This window comes from Nicrophorus vespilloides, unplaced genomic scaffold (assembly GCF_001412225.1).
Source record: "Nicrophorus vespilloides isolate i.1.1-1 unplaced genomic scaffold, Nicve_v1.0, whole genome shotgun sequence".
NCBI lineage: Eukaryota > Metazoa > Arthropoda > Insecta > Coleoptera > Silphidae > Nicrophorus > Nicrophorus vespilloides.
Genome location: NW_017099936.1, coordinates 18,864 through 42,784, shown reverse-complemented (window position 1 = coordinate 42,784; position 23,921 = coordinate 18,864). Strand labels below are relative to the sequence as shown.

Sequence of the window (23,921 nt, the reverse complement as noted above, 5' to 3'; positions counted from 1 at the left end):
TGAGTTGGTAGTATCTGCTAGCCTATATGTTTTTAGACTCTCAGCGGTCGGGGAACTTTTTTAACCATTACCCCAAAATATTATTGCGTAAGTCGATATTACCCCCCCCCCATTCTGAATAGAAAACAATCAATGTAAATAAAAGGACTAATAGGTGTTTCTTGAAAACCTGAAAAGAAACTCATCATTATTCTTATGTGTTATATTTCCATAAAGATTTACAGATTCGTTACTGAAATAGTTTGGGAAACACTGTGATATACATCAATTCTACCAAATACAATAATCTCGATTTTATTTTGTCAATAAAAGCAAATGAAACCGAGTCAAATAAAACATATTTATATAATGATAATAATAATAAAACAAAACATCGCTATTGAAATTTGAATGTAGATAATTTTGGGTACGCCACTGGTGTTCGGTTCGGTTGAAAGCTGCGTTGGTAAATGATGGCAACGTTGTTTCCGCTACCGCCCGGAAGTTACATAACAGTATGTTGATGTCGGGTGAACCGGAAGACGCGTGGGCGTCGCGACGGACATTCAAAAATCGCGAAAACTTTTATGCGGCCCGCGACGGACAGCCAGATCGTCGTTCGAAGCTGGGGGGGCCGACGGCGCCATCTGTCGGCGACGTCTCGCAGTCGCATGTAACGGACGCGTTCATTGGCGACATCACATCATCGTATTCATTTCGATCTTCCGCAGAGGAATTCGGTGTATATCTTGTGCACAGACGTGTTTTCACGGTGTTTCCCTTAAGTTTGATGTGGTTTTCGTATGTTTTCTTCGGTGTTGCGATCGCCGATTGGCGGGGTTTCGGCGGATGTTGTCATGGCGTCCGACGGCTCGACCAATGAGCGCGCGCCTTAGATGCAGCCCAATGCTGGTGTGTTCGCGTCACTTCATTAATTTGTGCGTCTCCCATGGCGTAGACGAGTGCAATCATCAGGGGAGAGGACGAGAGAGCGAACAGCGCGAAGACGAGAGAGGTGCCTGTTGTTGTTGTTGTTGTTGTTATGCGTCTGGCAGAATCTGGCGGGCATATCTAGATGTGCATCTATGGGAAATGTCGTTCATCGACTGGCGATTGTTGTTATTGTGGCGTTGATCACGTGACGCGGCGTGCGTGAAAGGGAATGGCGAGAGATGATCGAGGAACGAACCGTTTGCAACTGAAGTTTTTTTGACATTCCTCTATTTGTATACATACATACATACATATATACATACACACGTACACTCACACACTTGCACACACACACACTCATACAAATACACCCGCAACTCACGCTAGTTTGTTTTTGTGTGTGTACCACGTGAGACGTACACTACCACTGGTGTGTTGTGGTGGTGTTCTTATGGTTGACAGTTAGTGAATGAGGATGTCTGCGAGGGGGGCCAAGAAACGGGGAAGACCCCCGAAGGTCCAAACGGCGGATCGCGCCAAGAAGTTCCAGTACCATCTGCTGAAGAAGCCCAAGTATCTGCAAAACCTGAACCGTGGCTCTGATTCTCCTTCCAGCACTCCCACCGCTTCCAGGCCATCAACACCTCAGAGCGAGACTGGCAAGAGATCAACGAGAACCAGAGGCAAGGACAGCAAACGCAGAGGTTCACATGTGCAGGCGTACAAGAGGAGAGGATACAACCCCAGCGCGGCAGAGTACCATGACTCTGAGTACCATTACGGCTCGGATTTTGGTGATGAGTCCAGTGAGAAAAGTGATTTGGACGATGACCTGCCACCGTCCGACTGCGAGTCTGAGGACTCCATTGATCCACGTGCGCCAAGCAGTGACAGTGATTTCTCCCTGAGCAGTTACAGTACAGTGAGTGGCACCCCGCGCAAACCTATCCCACCGAGACCCCCCAGTCCTGAACCTCTCTGGCTTCAAAACAAACCTCTGCCTCAGCTAGAATTACCTAAATCCTCTGAGGATCTCCTCATTACCAATGACAATATCATGACCGTGCTCAGCATATACGAGGTGCTCAGGCATTTCAGGAACTTGGTGAGATTATCCCCATTCAGGTTGGAGGATTTCTGTGCATCCATAGTGTGTGATGATCATAACAATCTGTTTGCTGAGATACACATTATGTTGCTGAAGGCTCTGTTCAGGGAGGAGGACTCCCAGCAGACTCATTTTGGTCCTCTGGATCAAAAGGACAGTGTAAATATTTCCCTATACCTTTTGGATTATGTGACATGGCCTGAGGTGCTCCGGGCATATGTGGAGAGTGACAAGAGCTTTGACCCCCAAGTGCTGCACATCCTGAGCAGCTCCAATTATCCATTCACATCTCTAGATGACAAGATCAAAGTGTTGCAATTTCTATCTGACCAGTTCCTCACAACAAACCCAATACGAGAAGATTTGATCAGTGAAGGTAAGAACATTTACTACATAATTACTCTTCCCATTGTCTCTACACAATCAGTTTTTCCATGTGATTGATTTATATATGCATCTTGATCATGCACATTTTTAGGAAACATTGGGAATTCATTTCTATTACTGTTTGATTTAATATATAATAGAGTTGTACAGTTTTTTTGGTAAATAGTTAATATAACAATAATGACCTGTACGTTTTAATTTAAATAATTATGTAAATTATTAATGCATTGTAATCATGTGATACTTAATGTTATTGATTGTGTTTATAGTTCCGATGCATTACGATGACCACTGCAGGGTATGCCACAAGCTTGGAGATTTGCTCTGCTGCGAAACGTGTCCTGCAGTTTACCACTTGGAGTGCGTCGATCCGCCGTTGGTGGATGTACCCGAAGAGGACTGGCAGTGTAATATCTGCAGGTCGCACAGGGTGAGCGGCGTCGTGGACTGCGTCCTGGACGTGGAGAAGCAGGGTCAGCTGTGCAGACAGGAGCCCATCGGTTTCGACAGGCACGGCAGGAAATACTACTTTCTGTGTAGACGAATCGTGGTGTGAGTGGGATTTCGGAGGATGTTTAAAAGTATTCAAACTAAATTTTATTTTTTGATTTTTTTTTATGGTCGTACAGAGAGAGCATCGAGGCTGAGGTCTGGTACTATTCGACGAAACTGCAGCTTGAACAATTGCTGGAAACGTTGGACAGTGACGACATGGAGGCGACACTGTTCCGCGAAATCAATGATTTCAAGGAGGAAATGGTCAGGCAAATGGAGCTTACCGAGAAACTGACGAATCAACACAAGGGGAACAAAAAGACTTACTTCGAAGTATCCAATGGTAAATTAACGTTTGTGTTTTTAACAAATTTTTTTTTAAAATAATGTTTTCGTATGTTTTAGCTGCGATAACGAAAGCTAAAAAAGATAAGGAAGAGTTGCTGGAGAAAACGAAAGTGGAAGGCGACGAAGAAACTTCTGAAAAGGTACAAGAAGACAGTTCAGAGATGCAGCCCATGGATGATCGCAGTTTGGAGACGAAGATGGACGAAGGAGAGGAGGAGAAGGCCCTGCAGGGCGAGGATAGCGAAGAGGACCAAAACAAAGAGACGACGACGGTGACCCGATCGAAAACGGGTTCTTTGACTCCGAGGACTTTCAACATCGAGGATCTGAGGAAGAGAACTAGCGCGGTGATAACGCGTGATTCGGAAGAACGGATGACTCGGCTGAAGACCACCCAACTTGCGAACGGTACGTATCTGTACAAGCTCGGCATGGAGAACTTATTCAAGACATACGTGAACCAATTCACGACAAACGTGATAGCGCTGAACAAGCCCCAGCGTAACGAGGAGAGAGACAAGAAGCGCCATCTGAGCCACAAGTTCTCGTTGACGACGGCGTCCGAGTTCAAGTGGAACGGTTTGGTAAGCGGAAACAAAATTTATCTCTTTAACACTCTGAGACAGACCATCCTGCAGCTGGAGGAGCTCATCCAGAGCCCCTTCATGCATCCCAATTGGCATCTGATCAAGAAGAGTTGGCTGGCCGTGGTAAACCAGTGCAAACAAGCGAAAGACTTCGCGAAGGCTCTCATAGTGTTGCAGGCGTGCATCAAACCTTGCGTCTTTGCCAACGTGTGGCATGAGCAGTTGGGTCACGTAAAGATGACTAGAGTCACTGCTGCGGAACGAGAGGAGCGCAAAAAGATCGAGAAACGAGAGAAGAAGGAGCGCGAGGAGGAGGAAGAGCGCAATCGAATGATAATCACTGGTTACGTGAAATATACGATGGGCTTCAAGCACCAGCTGTGGAAGCAGAAAGGTGAGGAGTACAGGATTCACGGCCGCTGGGGCTGGTTGTGGTTTTCGACGGCGCGAATCGTCAAGTTCGTCAACTTCAAAGAGATGGGCTTGATTGCCGGGCCGCAGAAGATCATGGTGCAAATTCGGGATAAGCAAAATCTGAAAGTCATTCCCGTCGATCCTATTATGTTGAAGTTCTTGAAGGACAACTTCAGGGATGAGACCGAGATTAAGGAGGAGGGCGAACAATCCGCATTGAGCGGTAATAACATACCGGAGAATCTGAAGGATTTGCGATTGGTCCCGAGCGTTACCCGTTTCGAGGAAATCGACGTAAGCAAGGCCTTGACCACTCCGGGAAGACTCCTGTATCCGAAAGTGGCGAAGAAATCGAAGTTGGATGATTTGCTGACGCGCCGAAGTCATCTGAAGACTTTGGAAGAGAGGAAAATTGCTAGAATCAAGGAGGAGGCTGCAAACGAAGACGAGAAAGTTGACGTCGAAAACGACGATGCGGATTTGGAAAATGATTCTAGCCTTGACAAGCAACTGCACAACATGATGATCGGAAAATTGGTTCCGCAAACTGTGACGTTGAACACTTTAAATAGGGAATCTATAACAACGATCGCAAGGAAAATCCAACAGCTTCGTATACATTACTCGTCGGTATCAAAGATCGGCAAGGAGTTTCAATGTTATTCGAAAGGATGCAACTCTAGTAGTTCCGTGTCCTGCTACTCTCCAGTGTGCATGCAGAGAGAGCGAGTGCGCAAGGAGTTGCTGATCCTCCTGAGGAAAGCGAACGTGCAAACGAAAGGAAACTTCCTCAAGGTAAACCCGAACGCTACACCCAAGAAGACGTCGATTTTGGAACAGAAATTGACCGAACCTATACCGGTGACATCCGAGAAGCCGTCGGATATCTGCAAGGATCTGGCCTCGACTATTATGCAGGCACCGCAATGCGGGGAGGACCTGTACAGCGCTATAGTGCCGCTGAAGGAGGAAATCAAAACAGAAGGGGTGGATCTCAAGGAGGAGCCCATGGACATTGACACTTTGGAGCCGGAGAATCGGGTCAAAGTGTACAGCGAGAGCGAGAACGAAGAGATCGACATGGATCTCTCCCCGGATGACATCAACGAGATGATCCTGGGGCCGAACAAGAAGAACACAAAAATATCCAAGTCGATGATAAGCAGATCGACGAAACCGGTGACCGATGCTAAACCAAAAGCGGAGTCGAACGTAAATGGAAGGACCATACAAACGCTGAACGCCAAATCCTCTTTGTACACGTCGCAGAAGAACAGGAGATTCTGTGCGATGCGAACGGTCAGGCGCGAGGAGAAGGTGATCAAAGCGGAGACGGCGGAGGACGGAACGCGCAGGATCTACTCTGCCACCTCGACGGAGGGTAAGATTTACCTAAGGCGAGTCGGATTCCTCGGAGCCGCAGATAAGAAAAAACCCCGGAAACAAATTGTCAAGTACCCAAGTTGCTCCACCTTCAGCACGAGGAAGAAAAGTATGCGTTCGTTGCTTGTGCTGCCAAAGTTCGAAGTGCGGAAGCTCTCAAGGAACGCGGGTAGACTCTACATTGCCGGCTTCAACGCAGTGGCCAAACCTAATAACCTGGTGTGGCCGTATCCGTGCGCGAGGCCACTCTTCAAGACCTGCTGGGTCTACAGGACGGTCAACCTCAAATCGCTCGCCGCGGCTGCTCTGCAATTGAGAATATTGTGGGCATGCCTCAGGTGGGACGATATGCAGGTGAAGCCACCAAACGCTGATGGAAAGCATCAGATCACAACCGAAACCGAGATCCTGAGTTTGGAGCTGCTGAAGCACCGGCACATAGGACAGTTCTTGGAGAAGTCTCAGTATCTTAGGCGAAAGGTGAGTAGTATCAACTGAAGGTGGTTTTCATAGTGAATTCGAGAATTAACTTATTGTTTTTCAGGTCGTAATTCCGTTGGAACTACCGAAGACAGTGAGGGAGGTGACCTCGATAAGAAGCGGACTGAGGAAACGAAAGAGGCCCGATTCTCCGCAGAGCACCGATCCCCAGGTCACCGAAGAATGGGTGGACGAAGATAAATTGGAGCTGTGGGAGATCAAGCAGTATGGAGAAAAGTAAGTTTTATTATTACACATTGAATTCTAATGTTTCTCCCCCAATTCAGTTCAATACACGATCAGTATTTCTTTTAATATTAATTGGAATATATTTACTAATTACTATAATCGTACAATGGTGATCGTGTAAAATACTTGAAATCATCGAGTAAAGGCGAAGCAGTGCCAAAATTTATTAATTATCGTTTTTTTAAAATAATTCGTTTATTATTTTTACATTGATTTTATTTGATTTGATTAATCACTAACCGCTTGCCGTTTTTTTTTTCTCTGTTTTCTTTCCCTCTCTCTCTCCCCCTGCCTCTCGTGTGTTCTCTTGCACAGAGTGGAGAAAGCTAATGCGCAAGTTATCACTAGGAGCCGGACAGGAAATCTTCCACCGACGAGGGTCGCCGACCCCAATGATACGACCATCGGCGCGAAAGTCCTCGTCAGCGGCAAATCCACCGCCGAAGAGATCAAGGAGAAGATGGAACAGCAGTTAAGGCTGCAGAGAGCCGCGCACCAGCAGAAGCGCGCCCTGGACCTGAAGAACCAGGGCCACATCATCAAGATGGTCGGCAGCACTGCGCAAGGTAAGATTCTTTAAATTGTTATCAGTAAAAGTGTCATTCCTCGTACTGCAAATCATCCATTCTTGTTGTTTATCATCATCATCATTATATTATTTGTCTTGTTGTGATATAAACGACTGATGTGTTTCTTTTGCAATCGTTGGAAATAGCAGCTGCGAGCGAAAGCACCACGATACAATTGAAAGGTTCGTAGTATCTGTTGCGTTTGCGATGGTAGCCACATCTGCTCCCTTTTAATTGTATTTACAATTGCAAGCAATCCACTAATTTGATTATTTTTTTTTAATTTCGAGCAGTGACCACGGCTGACGGACAGATGAAGATAGTAAAGAACGTCATCCCCGGTCAGCTGAGCGGTAAAACGACGCTGACCTCGCTACTGACGACCAACAATAAATTCACAGGCCGGAAAATCTTCATGACGAAGGCGGCTGACGGCACGACGCGCGTCATCACCGGAAACGCTAGTCTTATACAGAAAACGCCGCAGGGTCAGAGCCTCATCAAGCTGCAGACCACAAGTAAGTCTTCATATTACGTTGCATCACATTTAAACACCATTTCACAATTATGCATATCAAGTCATCGGTTTTTAATATGTATATTTATTGTGCACAGCGACAGGTTCAACCACAACATCGACACCAACAAAAACAGAACCAACCACACCGCAGCGCGTACAGATATTGCGCACACCGGACGGTAGGCTGACGGTGAAGGGCCTCATGCCCGGTCAGCAGCTCGTTCAGATGCCGGACGGTAAGCTGCAGGTGCTGAACACGTCCACAACTTCCACACAACTCGTACAGCAAACAACGGACAAGACGAAGACGGCCACCGCGAGCACCCCACTATCAACAGTTACAAAGAATATCATTAAAGGTGCCATCGCCGGCGGCAAGATCGTCCAGACGCAGCAGCAGCAGCAGCAACAAACGAAGATTGTTAGCAGTCCGTTGAAGCAGATCGTGATCAAGCAACAGCAGCAGCAGTCGCCGCTGGTGCAGAAAACGACGTCGGCGGTGGCGACGACCACGCAACAGGTCGTCGTCAGCGGCGGTCAACAGGTGAGAATCTCGATAATCAATGTATGAAACATATTGTACAACGTTCACTTTCCGTAGATCGTAACCAATCAGATCGTGGTGAACAATCAGAATCTGGCGCAGCAGATCGCCAGCGGGAAGGTGCAGGTCGCGACGATAAACGGGCAGCAGGTATTGATCAGGCCGACTGGGAACAATCAGGCCCAGATAGTCGCACAGCTGACGCCAAGCACGGCGCTTGCGACATCGCAATCTTCTACGACCACTACGTCAACGACGACGACGCCGGTCAAGCAGGAGGCGGTCGTTCAGCAGAAGCAGGTAGTGACCGCGACGACCACGACTGCAACACCGACGACGACGCCGGCCGTCGTCAATCAGCAGGATGCGAGCGGTCAAATCGATCCTGCTACCTTGGAGCAGCTGTTGGTGGGGCAACCTGCTGGTACGGTCATCAAGTGCGTCACTGCACAAGTTATACAGACCCAGCAGGGACCCAGAATCGTACTGCAAGGTCTGCAGGGTGCTGACTTTACGCAGCAGCAGTTGGCCGCTGTGCAGCAGCAGGTTAAACAACAACTTCTTAAAGGTAAATACTTTTGAATTTATTCTTTCTTTTACTTTTTTCATCAATCAAATGAAACAATTTGTTACTACATTTTTCATACCTCTTATATCTATTTTTTTTATTGATTGATTCACTTGTACATGTTTCTTTGTCTTAACACTATTTATTGTTCTGATTTAGCGCAAGCATCGACTGGAAAGCAAGGAGTACTTGGACCTACAAAGATTTACCTCGCAGTGCAACCGAACTCATCTGGCACGGATTCTTCCAATCAGGAGAGCAACACTCAGCCGCCGCCGCTCACACCCGTCCAGCAGACCCCCACAGCCGCTGCTGCCGCCGCCACCTCCAGCATCCAAGCTAGCAATACCGCCACCGTTCAACAGGTATGCAATAAAACCCCCACGAAAGTGTTCTAAGAAACCGCACAGAGGCATGCCTACTACTACTAAACTCATAAAAACAAACACCAAAAAAAAAATTAATAATGAAAAGAAAATCTGCTGCTGCTGCTACCAATACTAAACATATTATGTTGTATTTGTAATATAACCGATCCGTGAGTGTGCTTCTGAGTGAGCGAGTCGAGTGTGTTGTGTATGCGTGTGGCCGATGAGATATATGTAGATAGCCGCCACTGCTTGCAACAGGTGTCGATGATGATTCGTGTGGGGTGCGGTGATTATAGGTTTCTCGCGGTTTCCATGCATACATTCCGACCACCCTCGCTCCCTCCTTCTCCACCCCTGTCTATCCTATCTCTCTCTCTATAGATAGATAGAGATATATATTTGTTTCCATCATTATTATTGTTTTTTTTTTAAGTCAATGTTCAGGGTGAACTGTCTGCATGGACATTTTGCGCTGGCCACACCACAGTTCACTGTTGCAAAATCCGAGCTGCAAATATCTCTTTCCAAATCATTTTCAATCGCAAGTCATCGAAAAGAAAACAAAATAAAAACCAAACCAAAATGTTCATGTGCAAAACAGATTCACGCTTCACTGTTTATTGATTATGTTTAATTATGATTTAATATTATTATTATTACTACTATTATTATGTTTGATTGTACACGAATCGAATTGCATTGCATTTTATAAAATATAATATATAATATATATATTAAACTAACGACGATTATTATTATTTTTTTTTATTTTTTTTTATTTGATTCAATAATAAACTGTTACGATTGATTTATGTATACTTTTTATTTTTTTTTTATTATTTGTTACGCTTTTATTTTTTTTGGTTTGGTTTTTGCTTGCTTTTCCTTGCACTACACGAGAACAGAAAAAAGTAACACACGCTCACTACTTTCCTAACATTTTTAATCCCCCTCCCTCAACCTCACCACGTTCGATGATGTTGATGATGGCGACGCACGTCTCCTTCAACCCCGTCCTTTGTTTTTTCTCCCTCTCTCTTCTGTTTGTTTCCCTCGCAGCTTGGACAAAGGTAGATATTGTTTTTTTTATTTTTTGGTTCGTTCGTTTCAATTGACCGAAGCTGCTTTTTTTTCGGTGGTTATTTGGAGGACGTTTACGTGACGGATGGTGTGTGTTTGTTCCGCAGGTGGACGCCTCGGCGATCGTCGGGCGGCAGATCCTGGTGAACGGACAGCAGCAGCAGACGACCGCTTTATTGCAGGCAATGAAGGTCAACATGGAGGCGACCAATCGGCTGCAGGCGGGCTCCGCCTCCGGCCCCGCCCTCAATCAACAACAGCAGCACAACCAGCTCGTTTCGACGACTTCGGCCGCCGTCGCTTCGTCACCCGACAAGCAATTCGTCGTCACTCCGGATTACATTCAGCAAAGTATGTTTATATTACAACCTTCCGTAATAGTTTACAATCCGAACTGTGCGTACCCATTGCAAAACGACTACATCTAAACGTGCACGCGCGACTCGATTTTGATTTTGTTTTTTTTTTGATCGACTGATTGAAAAGAGAGGAAAGTCTTGACACAACCACACACAGATAAACACACACACAAACATACACACATAAAATTAATAGATATTTTCGTAAAAGTGAAAGCAAACATAGAATAATTGTGTTGTACATATATATATATATATATATACATAATGTTATATAACAAACGAACGATGATTCACATTATATATATATATAGATAAAACGAAAGGGCAATCTCTTACAACAATTAATTCCTAATTATATATATGCATTAATTAAGAAAAAAAAACAAAACAGAGTCAAAAATTAACACTTGTACTTATGTATATTTCTATGTAAATATGAATGTACATAAGTATTGAAAGAAGGAATCTATTAATTTCGATCTGTGATATTTCCGTTCTTTGCGTTTTGTAATGAATGTACTGAATGTGTCTCTCTACTCTATATACATTTATTTAATATTCTTTTTGAAAATCTATTTATTTACGATTACTTTTGTTCCCTCTCTAGTCTTATTTATGAATTACTATTATTATTATTACCACAATTGCTGTTGCTACAAATATTTATTTATTAGTATTACTATATTTTATTATAATTTTTCTAGTACTCTCGTTTATCACTTTTTTTCTTCTAATCTTCGTATATACACAAACATACAAACACACACATATATATTATTATTATTTTCTTATGATTACCAATTATTACTATTCTATTATTCCCTCGTAAAAGGATGAAAGCGAAAAAAACAAACAAAAAAAAACTAACTCTGTCTGTGTATTTTGTGTAACTGCAAAATTTTAACCAAATAAATTTGTTATGCAAAAATATTCTCTGTGGACGTGTTTTTTTCTTGCTGTGCCCTTTTCACACATTTTATTTTTTTACGAGTCGTTTTGCCTTGGGTCTCTCTTTCTCTCTCTGTTTTTCTTCTCTATTACCACTATTTCTCTCTCTCTCTTTCTCTTTATAACTTTCTATTAATTTTATTTATTATTATTTTTATCCTCGCTTATTTATTTATTTTTGCTTTTTTTTTTTCTTTTGTTTTGTTTCCTTTTTTGATCCAAAACTATTATGATTTTGCATGCAGCCATTAAGACCGCCCTGAAACAGGAGAACCTCAATCCGGAGATCGAGGAGAAGCTGCTGCAGCTGCAGCGATACCAGGAGAGGCAGATGCGCCAGGAGCCGGACACGCCCACGCCGGTGGCCACACCCACCGTTTCTAGAGGCGTGCACCACGTCAGCGTCACTACAACGCCCCTGGGCGGTGGCGGCGGTGGGCGTGTCGCCACCATCAGCGGTACCCGGAAGCGACCGCTGAGCACGAGCAAAACGGACGACGAGGAGTGGGTCATGGAGACGCCCAAAAGGTCGCGGCATTCGCGACCCTTGCTCGAAAACGCAATCAAAAAGGAGGACTTGTAAGTCTATTTTACATCTTTTATTATTAAATATAAAGCGGTTTCTGTTATCGCTTCGATGGTACGAATTAAAAAATACGGGGTGTCATAAAAGAAACGTTTTTGCCGCCATTTGTTTAATGCATAGGTTATGTCCAGTTTGCATTTGTCAGTCGTGCAGTGCGGATCATCCAAATTTGTTTATAATGGAGCACTTAACGTCTCCACAATGTGTTATAATTATAAAAACCTATTATCAAAATCAATCGTCGACCGTGCAGACGCAGAGAAAATTGCGCGAAGTTTTTGGTCAACATGTGCCGACTAAACTCACCATCCTCCGTGTAGTCGAAAATTTTGAAATTCATTCCACCGTTTCTGATGGTACATTTGATACATCTAGGTGATGCTTAAATTAAAAAAAAATAATATAATCTTTTATTTTTAAGTCTATAGCAACTAACAGATCCATGGAAACATAATAAATGTGTATGAACGTTTCAACGATTTTCTCAAAGTAACGTTTTATGCAATACGATGTAATTGACTTTTTGGAATTATTTATTAATTTTGTTGTATTTTTTGCTTACAGCGAGAGTATAAAGGAGAAGGTAGTATCATCGCCAAGGTCAAGACTGAAAGTGAAGGAGAATCCTGTGGAGGTGATGAAGAACAAGTCGTTGATGAGTCTGTTCAGGCACAAGGAGTTACTGAAGAAGGACATCCTTCGGAAGAGGGCGGTGCTTGAGAAGGAGCTGCTTTGCGAGATTCAGGTTTGTAGCGATTGATTAATGTGTCCATATCTTATTGAATATGTTTTACGTCTTTTGCAGAAGGAAGTTGCGGAGGAGTTGGCGGCGCGAACGAAGCTGGAGCGGAACAAGCAGGACGACGTGGTGAAGACGTCGATAATTGCGACGAAGCGGAAACAACCGGGCAGCGGGCCTCAGATCGTGACGGCCGGATCGACGACCTCTCTGCCATCACTGGAATCGCCCGCGAAGAGTACGCCCATAGCGAACAAGAGCAAGAGGATTCACGCGAAAGGTCACTCTCCGGCGACGCCGACGAAGGGCTCCGGCGGCTCCGCCAAGAAGGAGAAGCTGTACTGCATCTGCAGGACGCCCTACGACGAGACCAAGTTCTACGTGGGATGCGACCTCTGCAACAACTGGTTCCACGGCGACTGCGTCGGCATCACCGAGGAGGGCAGCAAAACGATATCAGAGTTCATCTGCTCGGAGTGCAAACACGCGCGCGACACGCAGGAACTGTTTTGCCTCTGCAGGCAACCCTACGATGAATCGCAGTAAGTCTACACATCCTTTGATGATGTCTCACTCGTCTATGCACGTATCAGATTATTAATTTCTTTCCGCTCCGATTCAGATTCTACATTTGCTGCGACCGTTGTCAGGACTGGTTCCACGGTCGGTGTGTCGGCATCCTGCAATCCGAAGCTGACAACATCGACGAGTACATCTGTCCCAATTGCCAGAGGAACTCGTCCGTGAATTACGCCAATATGAAACACCTCTCCAACAAGGACTTTGACGGCCTCAGGAAACTCATCAAACAGATACAGGTAAACAAACAAACATTGATTACTCTTACCATGGTGATAACATATATTCGATTCAATAAGACAAGTTGCTTAGCAACAAAATTTAACTTTGTTTTGTTTTTTTTTTGCAGGCTCACAAGAGCGCGTGGCCCTTCATGGAACCCGTCGATCCGAACGAAGCGCCCGACTACTACAAGGTCATCAAAGAACCGATGGGTAAGTCGTCTAACAGCAACATCTCTCAAACAGTAGCCAAAACTGTTGTTTTTTTTTCTTTCGTCTTCGCAGATTTGCAAAAAATAGAGAATAAAATAAACGACCGATCCTATCACACGCTGAGCGAGTTCATCGGCGACATGACGAAGATCTTCGACAATTGCAGGTACTACAATCCGAAGGAGTCGCAGTTCTTCAAGTGCGCGGAATCCCTGGAGGCGTACTTCGTGAACAAAATCAAGTGTCTGAGGGAGAAGCTGTTCGAGAATTGAGAATATTTTCATTTCCGTTATATTCAATTATTTTCCTTTTATTTTTCCATATTATTATTTTTTTTTTGTTTTGTTTATTTTTTCTTTCTTTACATAACACACACACACACAAACACTCACACACGTAAAACAAACAGACAAACATTTTCGCTTTCCCCCCCAGGTCAATCAATTTCGAAACTTCCCTACAAGTCTATAAGTTTTCTCCGCTACTCTTTTCGTTTTTGTTTCATTATTTCTGTTTTGTTCTTGGAAGAGGGTTCTTTATCTTTTTAAATGTACGTGCTCGTAGTTTTTTTTTGTTGGTTCAAAAATATCGTCGGCACGTACATTTAACATGAATAATTTGTGATTTCTGGGCGAGCGAAGATCTCCACTCTCTCCTAACGTTAAGTGAATAATAATAAGATGTAAATGTTTGTTATAATTATATTATTATATAACTCGTCGAAGGATTTTGTACGTCACGGAGCCCCTCTCTCCTCCGTCATCATGCACACACCCACCTCCCACAACTAAACCCCAATCAAAACAAAAACAAAAAAAAGAAGTTGACCACGCCCCATCACTTTGTTCTTTCCCCGCTATATGAAAACAAATGACACAAGCCCCGCCCCCTAATGTTATTATGATTAGCCCCGCCCCGCAACCCCGATTATTATTACTATTATTATGATTATATAGATACTATTATTATTATTATTATATACGATGTATAATTTCACTTTTTTTTTTGTAGTTGATTCAACTCCAACTAAACATACAACAAAAACCCTTAAAGCAACAAATGATTGTAAATATATAAAGTTTTTTTTTTGTTTACTGTGAATAATAATAATAATGATGCCGACTTTTGATTTGTAACGCTCGCACGGGCGATGAACACTATTTATTTCCACCTGTTGTGCGATTTAGTAAAACAAAGGAAGAAAGTGTCAAATATTGCAATTTATATATACATATATAAATATAAAAAAAAATTATTTTTCATTAGAATTTGTTTATTTTCGTTGACGACAAATAAAACAAAAAAAAAACAAAAGAAATAAAGAAAGAGAGAAGATATATTGTTTTTAGTTTGTAAGATTTTTACCAGAGTGCAAAGCGGAAAATGTTTTTCTAGTGCCATTTTCTACATCTATATATATATATAAAAATATTGTTTCTTTTTTCTGTAAATAATTTTTAAATAATATTAGAGAAAATACTATATATATACACAAACACACACACAAGTACACACAAAAACACAACATTTTTTTCTTTAATTAATTGGAGTGAATTGTTTCTTTTCTGTTTTGTTCTGTGAAAGAGAATTTAACTTTAATACTTGTTTTTTTTTTTCGTTAATCGAATTTTATTGTAATTTGTTTGTTTTCATGAACCGCGACTGCATACAAAAAAAAACAAATGAGTGCAACAATCAACAATAAACATGATGTTAGGGTGCTTTTCTCTTAAAACAAAAGAATGGTGACAAATCTTAGATAATCTACGAAAAAAATGATATACAGATTTTGTTTGATACATACATATATATATATATTATTTAAAAAAAAACAAAACAATGCGATTTTTTTTTTAGTCTCGAAACAAGAAAATTAATGAAGAGGAAATTTAATTATGTAAATAAATGAATTAAACAAATATCAATACAAATTTTTGTTATATACTTATATATATATATTATATATTTAAAAAAAAACAACTATTGTTTTCATGTATTTTTCATTAAAATTAATGAATTATTAATAAATTTGATTACATAAAAATTAAAATTAAGTGATTTTTAAATTCAAATTCGTCTGAGCTCCATCTACCTGCTGCTAACTGTAACTGTTGAAATTGCAGGTGATTGAAATAATTATGTTGGCTGTTATTGTTGTTAACCATTTGTTTTCAGCCGCATCGGACATAACCCATAACCTAGTAACGTAAACAAATGTTTTCACCGGTTTTCAAATGGAGGAGTACTTGAAAATTAACTGGTAATTTATTGTTGTTGTTGCTCTTAAGAAATAGTTGTTGATTGTTGTATTTTTAAGGCGTGAGAATCCTCTGGACGATGATTCAGTGTTCATCACTGAGGATGAGCTTAAGAAGACTTACATGAATCGATTGATCAGCGGAGAGATTTGCTTGGATGATCTGAGAGAGAAACCGAAGCAGCTGGATAGCAACGAGAAGCAGGATGTGCCTGGTCAACAGTACTATCACTGCTTTAAAAAGTCCTCACAGTTCAATGCCAACGAACACGGCAAGTTCATAAATGCTCTGAAGGTGCTTGTCAGCGGTAAGAAGAAGCATGATTACTTTGAGAGGCAAGATCTTGAATTCTACAACGTAATTTACTCATTGTTGTTTAAAAAAAAAAATGTAATTCAATATTTCTTTAGAATTGCAAGCAGCAAATCGTTGTTGAGAATAGTCAGTATTTAAAATTCGCCGAGGAGTTGTGGAACAAGACGCAGGGAAGACAACCGCTGAGGATTAACAATAACATTTTAAGTTACATGAAGTACAAGAGGAAGATGAGTATTGAGAACGTTTTTAAAAGACCGAAAAATTATAACCAGATTGATTTGTTGTCGTACTCGCACGAGGATAATTCGAACATCGAAATGATTCACACGACTAATCTCTTGGATATGGTAAACATTATAAATAAGTTCTATTAGTTATTATGTTTATTATATTTGTTTTAGGGTAAACTTGGTAAATTCCTGCCACCCGACTTGACGTACTCGTTCAAATACAAAGTGAAGACTTTACCGAAATGCGAGGAAGTTAATTACAACTCGAAATTACCTGGTAATAATTGGATTTAAAACGATTGTAGATTTAATAAATTTAGTTGTATTTCAGTGAGCGAGGATAAGAACATCGACGGGATTTTGGATAATCACGAGGCCGATGTTGTTCTGTCCCTTTCCACTCTCAAGAAGCTGATCAACTTTAGCGATTCGCACAATACCTGGCACGTTCCGGTGATCGTGAAGAAAATTGTAAAAAGTAATTTACGTTTGTTAATAAGTTTGTGTAAAAATTTAAATTTGAAATCGTTTTAGATGGGAAAATGAAGAACGTCGTGTTTCTGGACAAGGCTCTGCCGAAGCTGAATCCGACCCACACGGAATTGAACGAGCGTTGCGCTAAGCTGTTTGCCAAGACGAATTTCTGCACGATCGAAGGTTACGCGTAAGTCAACATTCCTTTTGGGACGTGTAATAATATAATTTTGTCTTCAACTGGTATTGAAATGTTAACTTGAAGATTGGAATTTCACGTAAGATTAATTTGAGTTCGTTTGCAGGCATCAAACTGTCGAGGCTAAATTGAAGGAGAAAAAGGATGTTAACGAAGATACGTTGGATGTGTCTTGCAGTGAGAGCGAGGACGAAGAAACTTGCAGCCAGAAGCGCGAAATTCTGCACAACACCACGTACAAACTGTGGCAACTTGGGACTCGGGAGGAGAACAACGTGTTGTTAAAGGGATTCATCAAGAATTCCACCTTCAAAGTGCTCATCCGCACCAAATACGATGCGTGCGAGGTGCGTTTACTTTAATGTTTCTAAAAGAAATTATTGTAATTATTGAAAATTGAATTGCAGAAAAACGCTGAAGGTAATTTGCAGCCTATCACGATCGTGCCGAAGATCGAGTACCAATTGGATTTCGGCGGTGGGATTTGCAGTAGGACGGATCTGGTGAAGCAGTGGGCTTCGCTTTACTTCAAACCATTCTGCGGCCTCTACAGAAGTAAGACATTCTACTTGTTGTTGTAATATAATTTATATGATTTTTATTGCAGTTCGTTCGCATTATTCGTCGTGCGATGTGGTGAAAATCGAACCGTGCAGCATACAGAAAGTCGCCAACGAGGCGATGGTTTATCACCAGTGCAAACCGAACGCTGGGATCGGCGTTCTCTACAAGATCTTCCACGAGCTGAGGAAGTTACCGCCAGCAAATTACTTGCTACATCGTGAACCCAAACAGGGCGCTTTTGTAGCGCTTCTCCAAGAGACTGTCATCGAGTAAGATCAATATTTCTTTTTTTTACATTAAGTAGAATAAGTGCAGTTTTGGGTATTTACCCGAAAATTAAGGATTATGATGAATCTTGTGGGTGTTTCAGTAAAACTATTTGATTTTGTAGCTCGAAAAGCACGTACGATCTGCACGAAGTGTACAAGAGGAACGATGTGATCGTTACGGAAGCGCTGACTCCTTGGTGTCAAATCGATGTTAACGTTCTTCTGCCGATGTTCGAGCACAAAGGGCACATGGCCGGACTCTTTCAACCGTGCAAAACGAAAGCAGCCAACAAATTCGGTAAAACATTGAAAAAGTTTTAATTACAATTTTATATTAATAATAATAAATTTACTTACTGCAGGACTATTCACCAATAAGAACAACAAAGGCGGCAAAGGAAACAAAGGTATAATTTTGCATTTGTTTAAAACTGCGATGTAATGGTAAAAAATTTAATTTATTTCGCGTTTGCAGGGAAGAAGAAAAACAACAACAACAAAGCGAAGAATCAGAAGAAAAAGGCGAAAGCCAAAGCTAAGCACAACCAAACGGAAACCACGTAAATGCAGTGTTTTTTCTTTTCACAATTTATTAATACATAATTCTTACTCTTTTATTTTTTTTATACACAAACTCTATTATTTTGATATCTCCTCGAAACACAGACATCCCGAATCTTCTCCATCCCACAAAGAAAGAAAAACCACAAGTTATTATTTACATTACCATTTGGAAGAAACAAAACGTTTATGAATCTGCTTTGGTGCGAAAGGAAGAAGTTTAAAGAGATTCACGAGAAGGTAATTATTTGTTTTTTTTTTACTTTAATTTAATTAAAATTAAACAAAAACGGCATAGATTTACAGTACTTCCTAACCGTTTTCAAGTTAGTAATTAATTTCCATTATTACAAAAAAAAAATAATATATAATTATAATAATCAATCAATCAAACGACAATCAATGAGAGAAGGGTGGAAAATTGAACGCCTACGACTGCGACCTATGAGAGCTTCTTCGCCTTTTGATAAAGCGTGTCCACTACTTTGCTCATACTCTGGATAGTCTCTAAAGCCATTTCGTACGTTTTGTCTACTGGAGTCTCTTCAAACACGATCAGCACACCTGAAAAGTGATAACGTTTTAATAAGATTTTTTTTTATATATTTAATTTCGTTTGCAGGAAACGTTTGGAGATTATTTATTTACCTTCACCCTGATCTAGGATACCGTGGAATTTGGCATCGAGGATCATCTGCGAGAGTTTCTTCTCGACCTGCGGCATTGGCAATTTGATCGTCTTGGCAACGTAATCGACTTGGACGCGCGAGTACGGTTCGATGATTCTGCAGAGGTTCTGCTCCAGCATGTTGTCGTACAATGTACCCAGGTGAGCCCTGACGATGACGTCGTCCTCGAGTTCGTGCTTGAACTGCTTCACGGCCAATTGGAAATCCGCTAGGGATCTCTTGTGCGAGGCCTGCGCTACGCTCTTCATGGCATCGATGTCTCTACCGGCGTACTTTATCGCCAACTTCCCGCTGATGATCTGCTGCACGTCTTCGGGGTTGTTCAACATGATCTTCGAGAGCAGCATGTATTTGAGAGCGGTCAAGGCCTTCGATGATTCGACGCTGTCGAAGCCCTCGAACGCTTCGTAGAAGTACGAGTAAGCGGTCTTGAAATCCTTCTCGTCGGCGGCGTGCAGGATACCGGACTGCAGATCCAAGGAGGCCTGCACCTTGGGTGGACAGTAGATAGCGTTGGCGGTGGTGCGAGCTGAGGTCAAGGCGGCTCTGGCCTTAGGCAAATTGCTCAGAGCATGGTAAGTCTTGCTTTCCAACAGCTGCACTTCCACAAGCAGATTCTTATCATCTAACTTCTTCAGTTCTTTGAGCAAAGTGGATCCAAGTTGCAGAGCATCTGTGTACATGCCGGTGTCAAAGTAGAGGGCGATCAGACGCGATTCCAGAGATTGCCTCAAGAAAGTCCTGCGCTCCTCCTTGGCCCATTCGATACACTCCTTGCAGAGCTGCACCTCAATCCCTATACCAGCTTCCAGATCGAGGAAGAAGTCGACCAGCGATCTGAACAGTTTGGCAGCCTTGGCCTTGCTGATGGAGCTCAGGAAGGGTCTGGTCATCTTGATGAGATCCGCCAATTCGCGGGCTTTGCCCTCCTTCTTGTACTGCTCACCCAGATTCAAGATGTCCTGTTCGCGGTTCTTGATCTCCTCCTCGTTGTACTCCACGTTCGCCCCCTTCTTGATCTTGTTCAACCATTCCAAACGCTCCTCCGCTTTACCATCGTCCGGCACAGAGGCCGTCCTCTCGAACATCATAGCTCCGGCCATACTCGCTCCTTGAATTTACTGGAAAACTGCAAGAATTTATTAACAACAGTTGGAGGTTCGGTGTGAAGTTGAGAATAGCACTGTCATCACAGTCATTTACCTCAAAACACTGTAGCCTCCTTACATCGAAACATAACAACGTGAAGTTGCAGCGCGATGACAAACCGAGAAAATTTAGCGCAATCATCGCGAAAATCCACCATTTTCACAGCATTTCATCGCGACAATTCTAGAACAACTATAATTAGATTACTCCGCACAATCGACATTAATCGACGCGCATTTAAAATCACTCAAAATTACTTTAAACATTAACAATTTGCCCTAATTGCAACCAAGCTAATTCTTTCCACCCAATCGTACATAGTTTTCCATATCTCAAACCTATTACAATCAATCAACAAAAGCATTGTTTTTCCACATTAAGAAAAATCTCGAAAGAAAATTGAGAATTTTCTAAGCAACGGTAATGTTTGATTTCCTCCATCATGTTGGTCGCATTGCTTGTCGTTGTCCATATAACCCCCAAAACAGAAAACAAACAAATTTTTGTTGGTTAGCACATATCGTTCATAATATTTCGCTCGAAAATGGATAAAGAGTAAGTCGAATTCAATTCCAATGTTATACAAATACTAACAGAACTTTGCTACAATGTTTCCAGGTACGGATTGATCGTTAAGAATAAGCTGTCTGCCCCAACTACGAGGAGACCTGCAATCTTTGAGGAAGACTCAGATTCTGATGGGGGTTCAGCAAAGCCCACTGGATTAAAGAAACCATTAAAAAGACAGGTAAATTATATTAACTGTTTAACTCTTTGATGGGTGGGAAAATAGAATTGATAAGAATTTATATATTCAAATTCAAATATTGATAGATTTATTAATATTTTTTGTATTTGTCATAGGATCGAGTTGTTCAAGAGAAAGCTTTGGAGGAAGATCCAACAGTGTTTCAATATGATGAGCTGTACGATGATATGGATAAGAAGCGCAACGAGACGAAGCTGGCCAATAAGGATGTGGATAAGAAACCAAAGTACATCAAGAAGTTGCTGATTGCTGCAGAGAGGAGGAAGCTGGAGAACGAGCGGCGCATCGAGAGGCAGGTGCAGAAGGAACGCGAGGAGGAGGGAGACGAGTTCAGGGACAAAGAGGCTTTCGTCACGGCTTCGTACAAGAAAAAACTAGAGGAGATGAAGGAGCTGGAGGAGAAGGAGGCGCGCGAAGCGTATCTGGAGTCTATCGGGGATTGCACGAAACAGATAGATGGTCTGGATGGGTTTTACAGGCACCTGTACAGCCAGGTGAACGATGGAAAGAAGGAGGAAGAGGATGGTCAAAAGGATGTCGAGGATGCAGAAAAAATCGAAGTGAAGAGCGAGGATGCTGAGAAGGCGAAGAAGAAAACTCGCAAGTACAGGAAACGTGAGGATTCCAAGTCGGATGAGGAAGAGGTGGTTGCGAGCAAGGCGCATCTGCAGTCGAACGTGGACGCTGATTCGGATTTCAGTATCGATTCAGAGTCCGAGGGGGAGGAGAAAGATGTCAAAGTCAAGGAGGTCGCAGTCAAAGAGGAAAAGGAGGATGCCGACGAGACGGAGGAGAAAAAGGAAAAACCGATGAAAGAGGAGCAGGAAGAGGAGGAGGAACCGAAGCCGAAGAAGCCTAAAATAGATATATGGAAGAAGAGGACTGTCGGGGAAGTCTTTGACGAGGCGCTGAAAAGGTTCTACGAGAGGAAAACGCTTCGGGAGTCCGGATAAAACGTATAGGCTGTGTAACATGTCATTTATTTATTCAAGTCAATTGTTTCGAGCGAAGCAACAAGATTGTACATATTCTCTCTGTTTTTTTTGTTTTTTTTTAATATAAAATAACCGTTGTATTTGTAATGATGATTTTTTTTTTTGTTATTGTTGAAGGTTGTAAGAACTTCTTCGGAGGAGGATGATGATTTAATCAAGCAGTAGTCGGATAATGCAGTTTACAAACACGTAAATGATATTTCGTAGTAGCATGTAAATTTCTTTGCGCTAATACTTAATATAATTTACAGGTGGCGACATCTTTCGGCAACCGTTCGGCGTTTCGAAATTTGAAAGCGGACAACGCTTATTTTTTTTCGTCTGTTCGCCGTGTAGTGTGTTTTGCAGTGTTTTGTGTCCGTTTTTATTTACAATTCTCTGAAAAATCAAGATTAGTATTGCTAACAGACACCAATACTAAAAGCATCAAGTTTCGTCGAGGATTGAAGAGTAATCGAGTCAGATACGTTGATTTGTATTTGATTTAACCTAGAAAAATAAGGAGATCAAAACAATAGAAGACACAAACAATGCCGTACGCCAACCAACCGTCTGTACATATCACAGATTTAACAGACGAAAATGTAAAGTTTTTCATCGAAGACACTGACCTCAGGTACTGAATATTATTATAAACAAACTTTGATTAATGATATGTAATTGTATTAATTGCAGTGTCGCGAACAGCATTAGGAGAGTTCTGATAGCAGAAACCCCGACCATGGCCATCGATTGGGTGAAACTGGATGCAAATTCCACTGTGCTCAGTGACGAATTCATTGCACATCGCGTCGGTTTGATACCACTCATCTCTGACGATGTTGTCACTACATTGCAGTACCCCAGGGACTGCATATGCTCGGACTTTTGCACCAATTGCAGTGTCGAGTTCACCTTGGATGTGAAATGCACAGATGAACAGACCAGATACGTTACCACGGCTGACCTAAGATCAACCAACAATGCAGTGCTTCCGGTCACCTCAAAACACAGGGATGATGATTCTGCAGAGTACGGGGAGACAGACGAGATTCTCATTGTCAAATTGCGAAAAGGGCAGGAGCTAAAGTTACGCGCTTACGCTAAAAAAGGTCTGATTTGATCATTAAAAATAGAAATAGAGTGGTAATTATATTGTGCATTTTAGGTTTCGGCAAGGAGCACGCTAAATGGAATCCGACTGCGGGCGTCTCCTTCGAGTATGATCCGGATAACGTGATGCGTCACACTCTGTTCCCGAAGCCGGACGAATGGCCGAAAAGTGAATACAGCGAACTGGACGAAGACCAATGTGAGTGTGATTTCAATCTTTAATTACTACATTTATATAATTTGTACGTGAACGAAATTGATGTGTGCGTATGTATTGATAGATGAGGGTGTATTCAACTTGGATGCGAAACCGGTCAAATTCTTTTTCAATGTGGAATCTACAGGCGCATTGAAACCGGAGAACATCGTGACGATGGGCGTCGAACAGCTGAGAAATAAATTGTCCAACGTCTTGACGCAGCTCACCATTGAACTGCAGTCGGACGCATTGGCAATCGCTTAATGTTATTTAATACGATCCAAGCGTTCCATTTCTACAATAAATATTTATCGTCATTTAGGAAAATATTTCAATTCAAATTTCCCAATTGTTTTTTGGCTCGTTTTAAATCCGATGTCGGTTTCAATACGTTCTTATCCTTTGCAACAACTCATTTCTCGTATCGTATTCCTTTTTACTTTTACTTCGCGACAAAAAGTTAAGAAAAAAAAAGTAAAGGTAGAAGAAGAA

At 42.0% G+C, this 23,921-nt stretch overlaps 5 protein-coding genes across 9 annotated transcripts in view; 4 read left to right on the top strand and 1 right to left on the bottom strand.

Annotated features, from left to right (window-relative positions):
* Window positions 1-414: 414 nt before the first annotated feature.
* Window positions 415-14,785, top strand: LOC108566196 (nucleosome-remodeling factor subunit NURF301). 4 transcript variants are annotated; one of them, XM_017925967.1, is made up of 18 exons: window positions 415-2,396; window positions 2,677-2,959; window positions 3,037-3,245; window positions 3,308-6,114; window positions 6,179-6,351; window positions 6,712-6,929; window positions 7,079-7,114; window positions 7,226-7,450; window positions 7,548-7,996; window positions 8,054-8,564; window positions 8,724-8,929; window positions 10,123-10,366; window positions 11,571-11,904; window positions 12,476-12,656; window positions 12,717-13,192; window positions 13,273-13,468; window positions 13,579-13,663; window positions 13,736-14,785. In XM_017925967.1, exons 1-18 carry the CDS (start codon window positions 1,382-1,384, stop codon window positions 13,933-13,935), a joined length of 7,848 nt encoding a protein of 2,615 aa, XP_017781456.1. In that variant the 5' UTR covers window positions 415-1,381; the 3' UTR covers window positions 13,936-14,785. The 4 variants fall into 4 exon arrangements, with proteins under 4 accessions (XP_017781456.1, XP_017781455.1, XP_017781454.1 ...); XM_017925966.1 differs by having other exon boundaries at window positions 6,679-6,929; window positions 7,082-7,114; XM_017925965.1 differs by having other exon boundaries at window positions 6,679-6,929.
* Window positions 14,786-15,855: 1,070 nt separating this feature from the next.
* Window positions 15,856-19,226, top strand: LOC108566190. The gene is made up of 13 exons (XM_017925947.1): window positions 15,856-15,923; window positions 15,981-16,278; window positions 16,332-16,586; window positions 16,641-16,746; window positions 16,801-16,947; window positions 17,004-17,133; window positions 17,249-17,489; window positions 17,550-17,697; window positions 17,750-17,975; window positions 18,098-18,273; window positions 18,338-18,382; window positions 18,451-18,776; window positions 19,159-19,226. Exons 1-12 carry the CDS (start codon window positions 15,898-15,900, stop codon window positions 18,537-18,539), a joined length of 1,887 nt encoding a protein of 628 aa, XP_017781436.1. The 5' UTR covers window positions 15,856-15,897; the 3' UTR covers window positions 18,540-18,776; window positions 19,159-19,226.
* Window positions 18,788-20,441, bottom strand: LOC108566192 (26S proteasome non-ATPase regulatory subunit 11). Its single transcript, XM_017925948.1, has 2 exons — window positions 19,185-20,441; window positions 18,788-19,100 (listed from the first exon to the last, which is right to left on the bottom strand). Exons 1-2 carry the CDS (start codon window positions 20,326-20,328, stop codon window positions 18,979-18,981), a joined length of 1,266 nt encoding a protein of 421 aa, XP_017781437.1. The 5' UTR covers window positions 20,329-20,441; the 3' UTR covers window positions 18,788-18,978.
* Window positions 20,442-20,568: 127 nt separating this feature from the next.
* Window positions 20,569-22,217, top strand: LOC108566193 (nuclear speckle splicing regulatory protein 1). The gene is made up of 3 exons (XM_017925949.1): window positions 20,569-20,929; window positions 20,993-21,122; window positions 21,239-22,217. The coding sequence occupies exons 1-3, from the start codon at window positions 20,919-20,921 to the stop codon at window positions 22,094-22,096; spliced, it is 999 nt and encodes a 332-aa protein (XP_017781438.1). The 5' UTR covers window positions 20,569-20,918; the 3' UTR covers window positions 22,097-22,217.
* Window positions 22,218-22,252: 35 nt separating this feature from the next.
* The window catches only part of LOC108566195 (DNA-directed RNA polymerase II subunit RPB3), a 1,775-nt gene continuing 106 nt past the window's right edge, over window positions 22,253-23,921 (top strand). The window contains exons 1-5 of one of the 2 annotated variants that reach the window (XM_017925963.1): window positions 22,253-22,327; window positions 22,390-22,754; window positions 22,814-23,229; window positions 23,286-23,429; window positions 23,512-23,741. In XM_017925963.1, the coding sequence (XP_017781452.1) occupies window positions 22,669-22,754; window positions 22,814-23,229; window positions 23,286-23,429; window positions 23,512-23,693 (828 nt within the window). In that variant the 5' untranslated portion in view covers window positions 22,253-22,327; window positions 22,390-22,668 and the 3' untranslated portion in view covers window positions 23,694-23,741. Of the gene's footprint in view, window positions 22,328-22,389; window positions 22,755-22,813; window positions 23,230-23,285; window positions 23,430-23,511; window positions 23,742-23,921 lie in introns of those variants that run through there. The other variant, XM_017925964.1, reaches the window with a different exon arrangement.

Coding starts and splice junctions, on each gene's coding strand:
- LOC108566196 (XM_017925965.1), top strand. CDS start 1,382: ATGAGGATGTCTGCGAGGGGGGCCAAGAAACGGGGAAGACCCCCGAAG. Junction 2,960..3,036: donor CTGTGTAGACGAATCGTGGT/GTGAGTGGGATT, acceptor ATGGTCGTACAG/AGAGAGCATCGAGGCTGAGG. Junction 8,930..10,122: donor ATACCGCCACCGTTCAACAG/GTATGCAATAAA, acceptor TTTGTTCCGCAG/GTGGACGCCTCGGCGATCGT.
- LOC108566190 (XM_017925947.1), top strand. CDS start 15,898: ATGGAGGAGTACTTGAAAATTAACTG. Junction 16,279..16,331: donor AAGATCTTGAATTCTACAAC/GTAATTTACTCA, acceptor ATATTTCTTTAG/AATTGCAAGCAGCAAATCGT. Junction 18,383..18,450: donor AGGCGGCAAAGGAAACAAAG/GTATAATTTTGC, acceptor TCGCGTTTGCAG/GGAAGAAGAAAAACAACAAC.
- LOC108566192 (XM_017925948.1), bottom strand. CDS start 20,328: ATGGCCGGAGCTATGATGTTCGAGAGGACGGCCTCTGTGCCGGACGAT. Junction 19,101..19,184: donor TATCCTAGATCAGGGTGAAG/GTAAATAAATAA, acceptor ATCACTTTTCAG/GTGTGCTGATCGTGTTTGAA.
- LOC108566193 (XM_017925949.1), top strand. Junction 21,123..21,238: donor AGAAACCATTAAAAAGACAG/GTAAATTATATT, acceptor TATTTGTCATAG/GATCGAGTTGTTCAAGAGAA.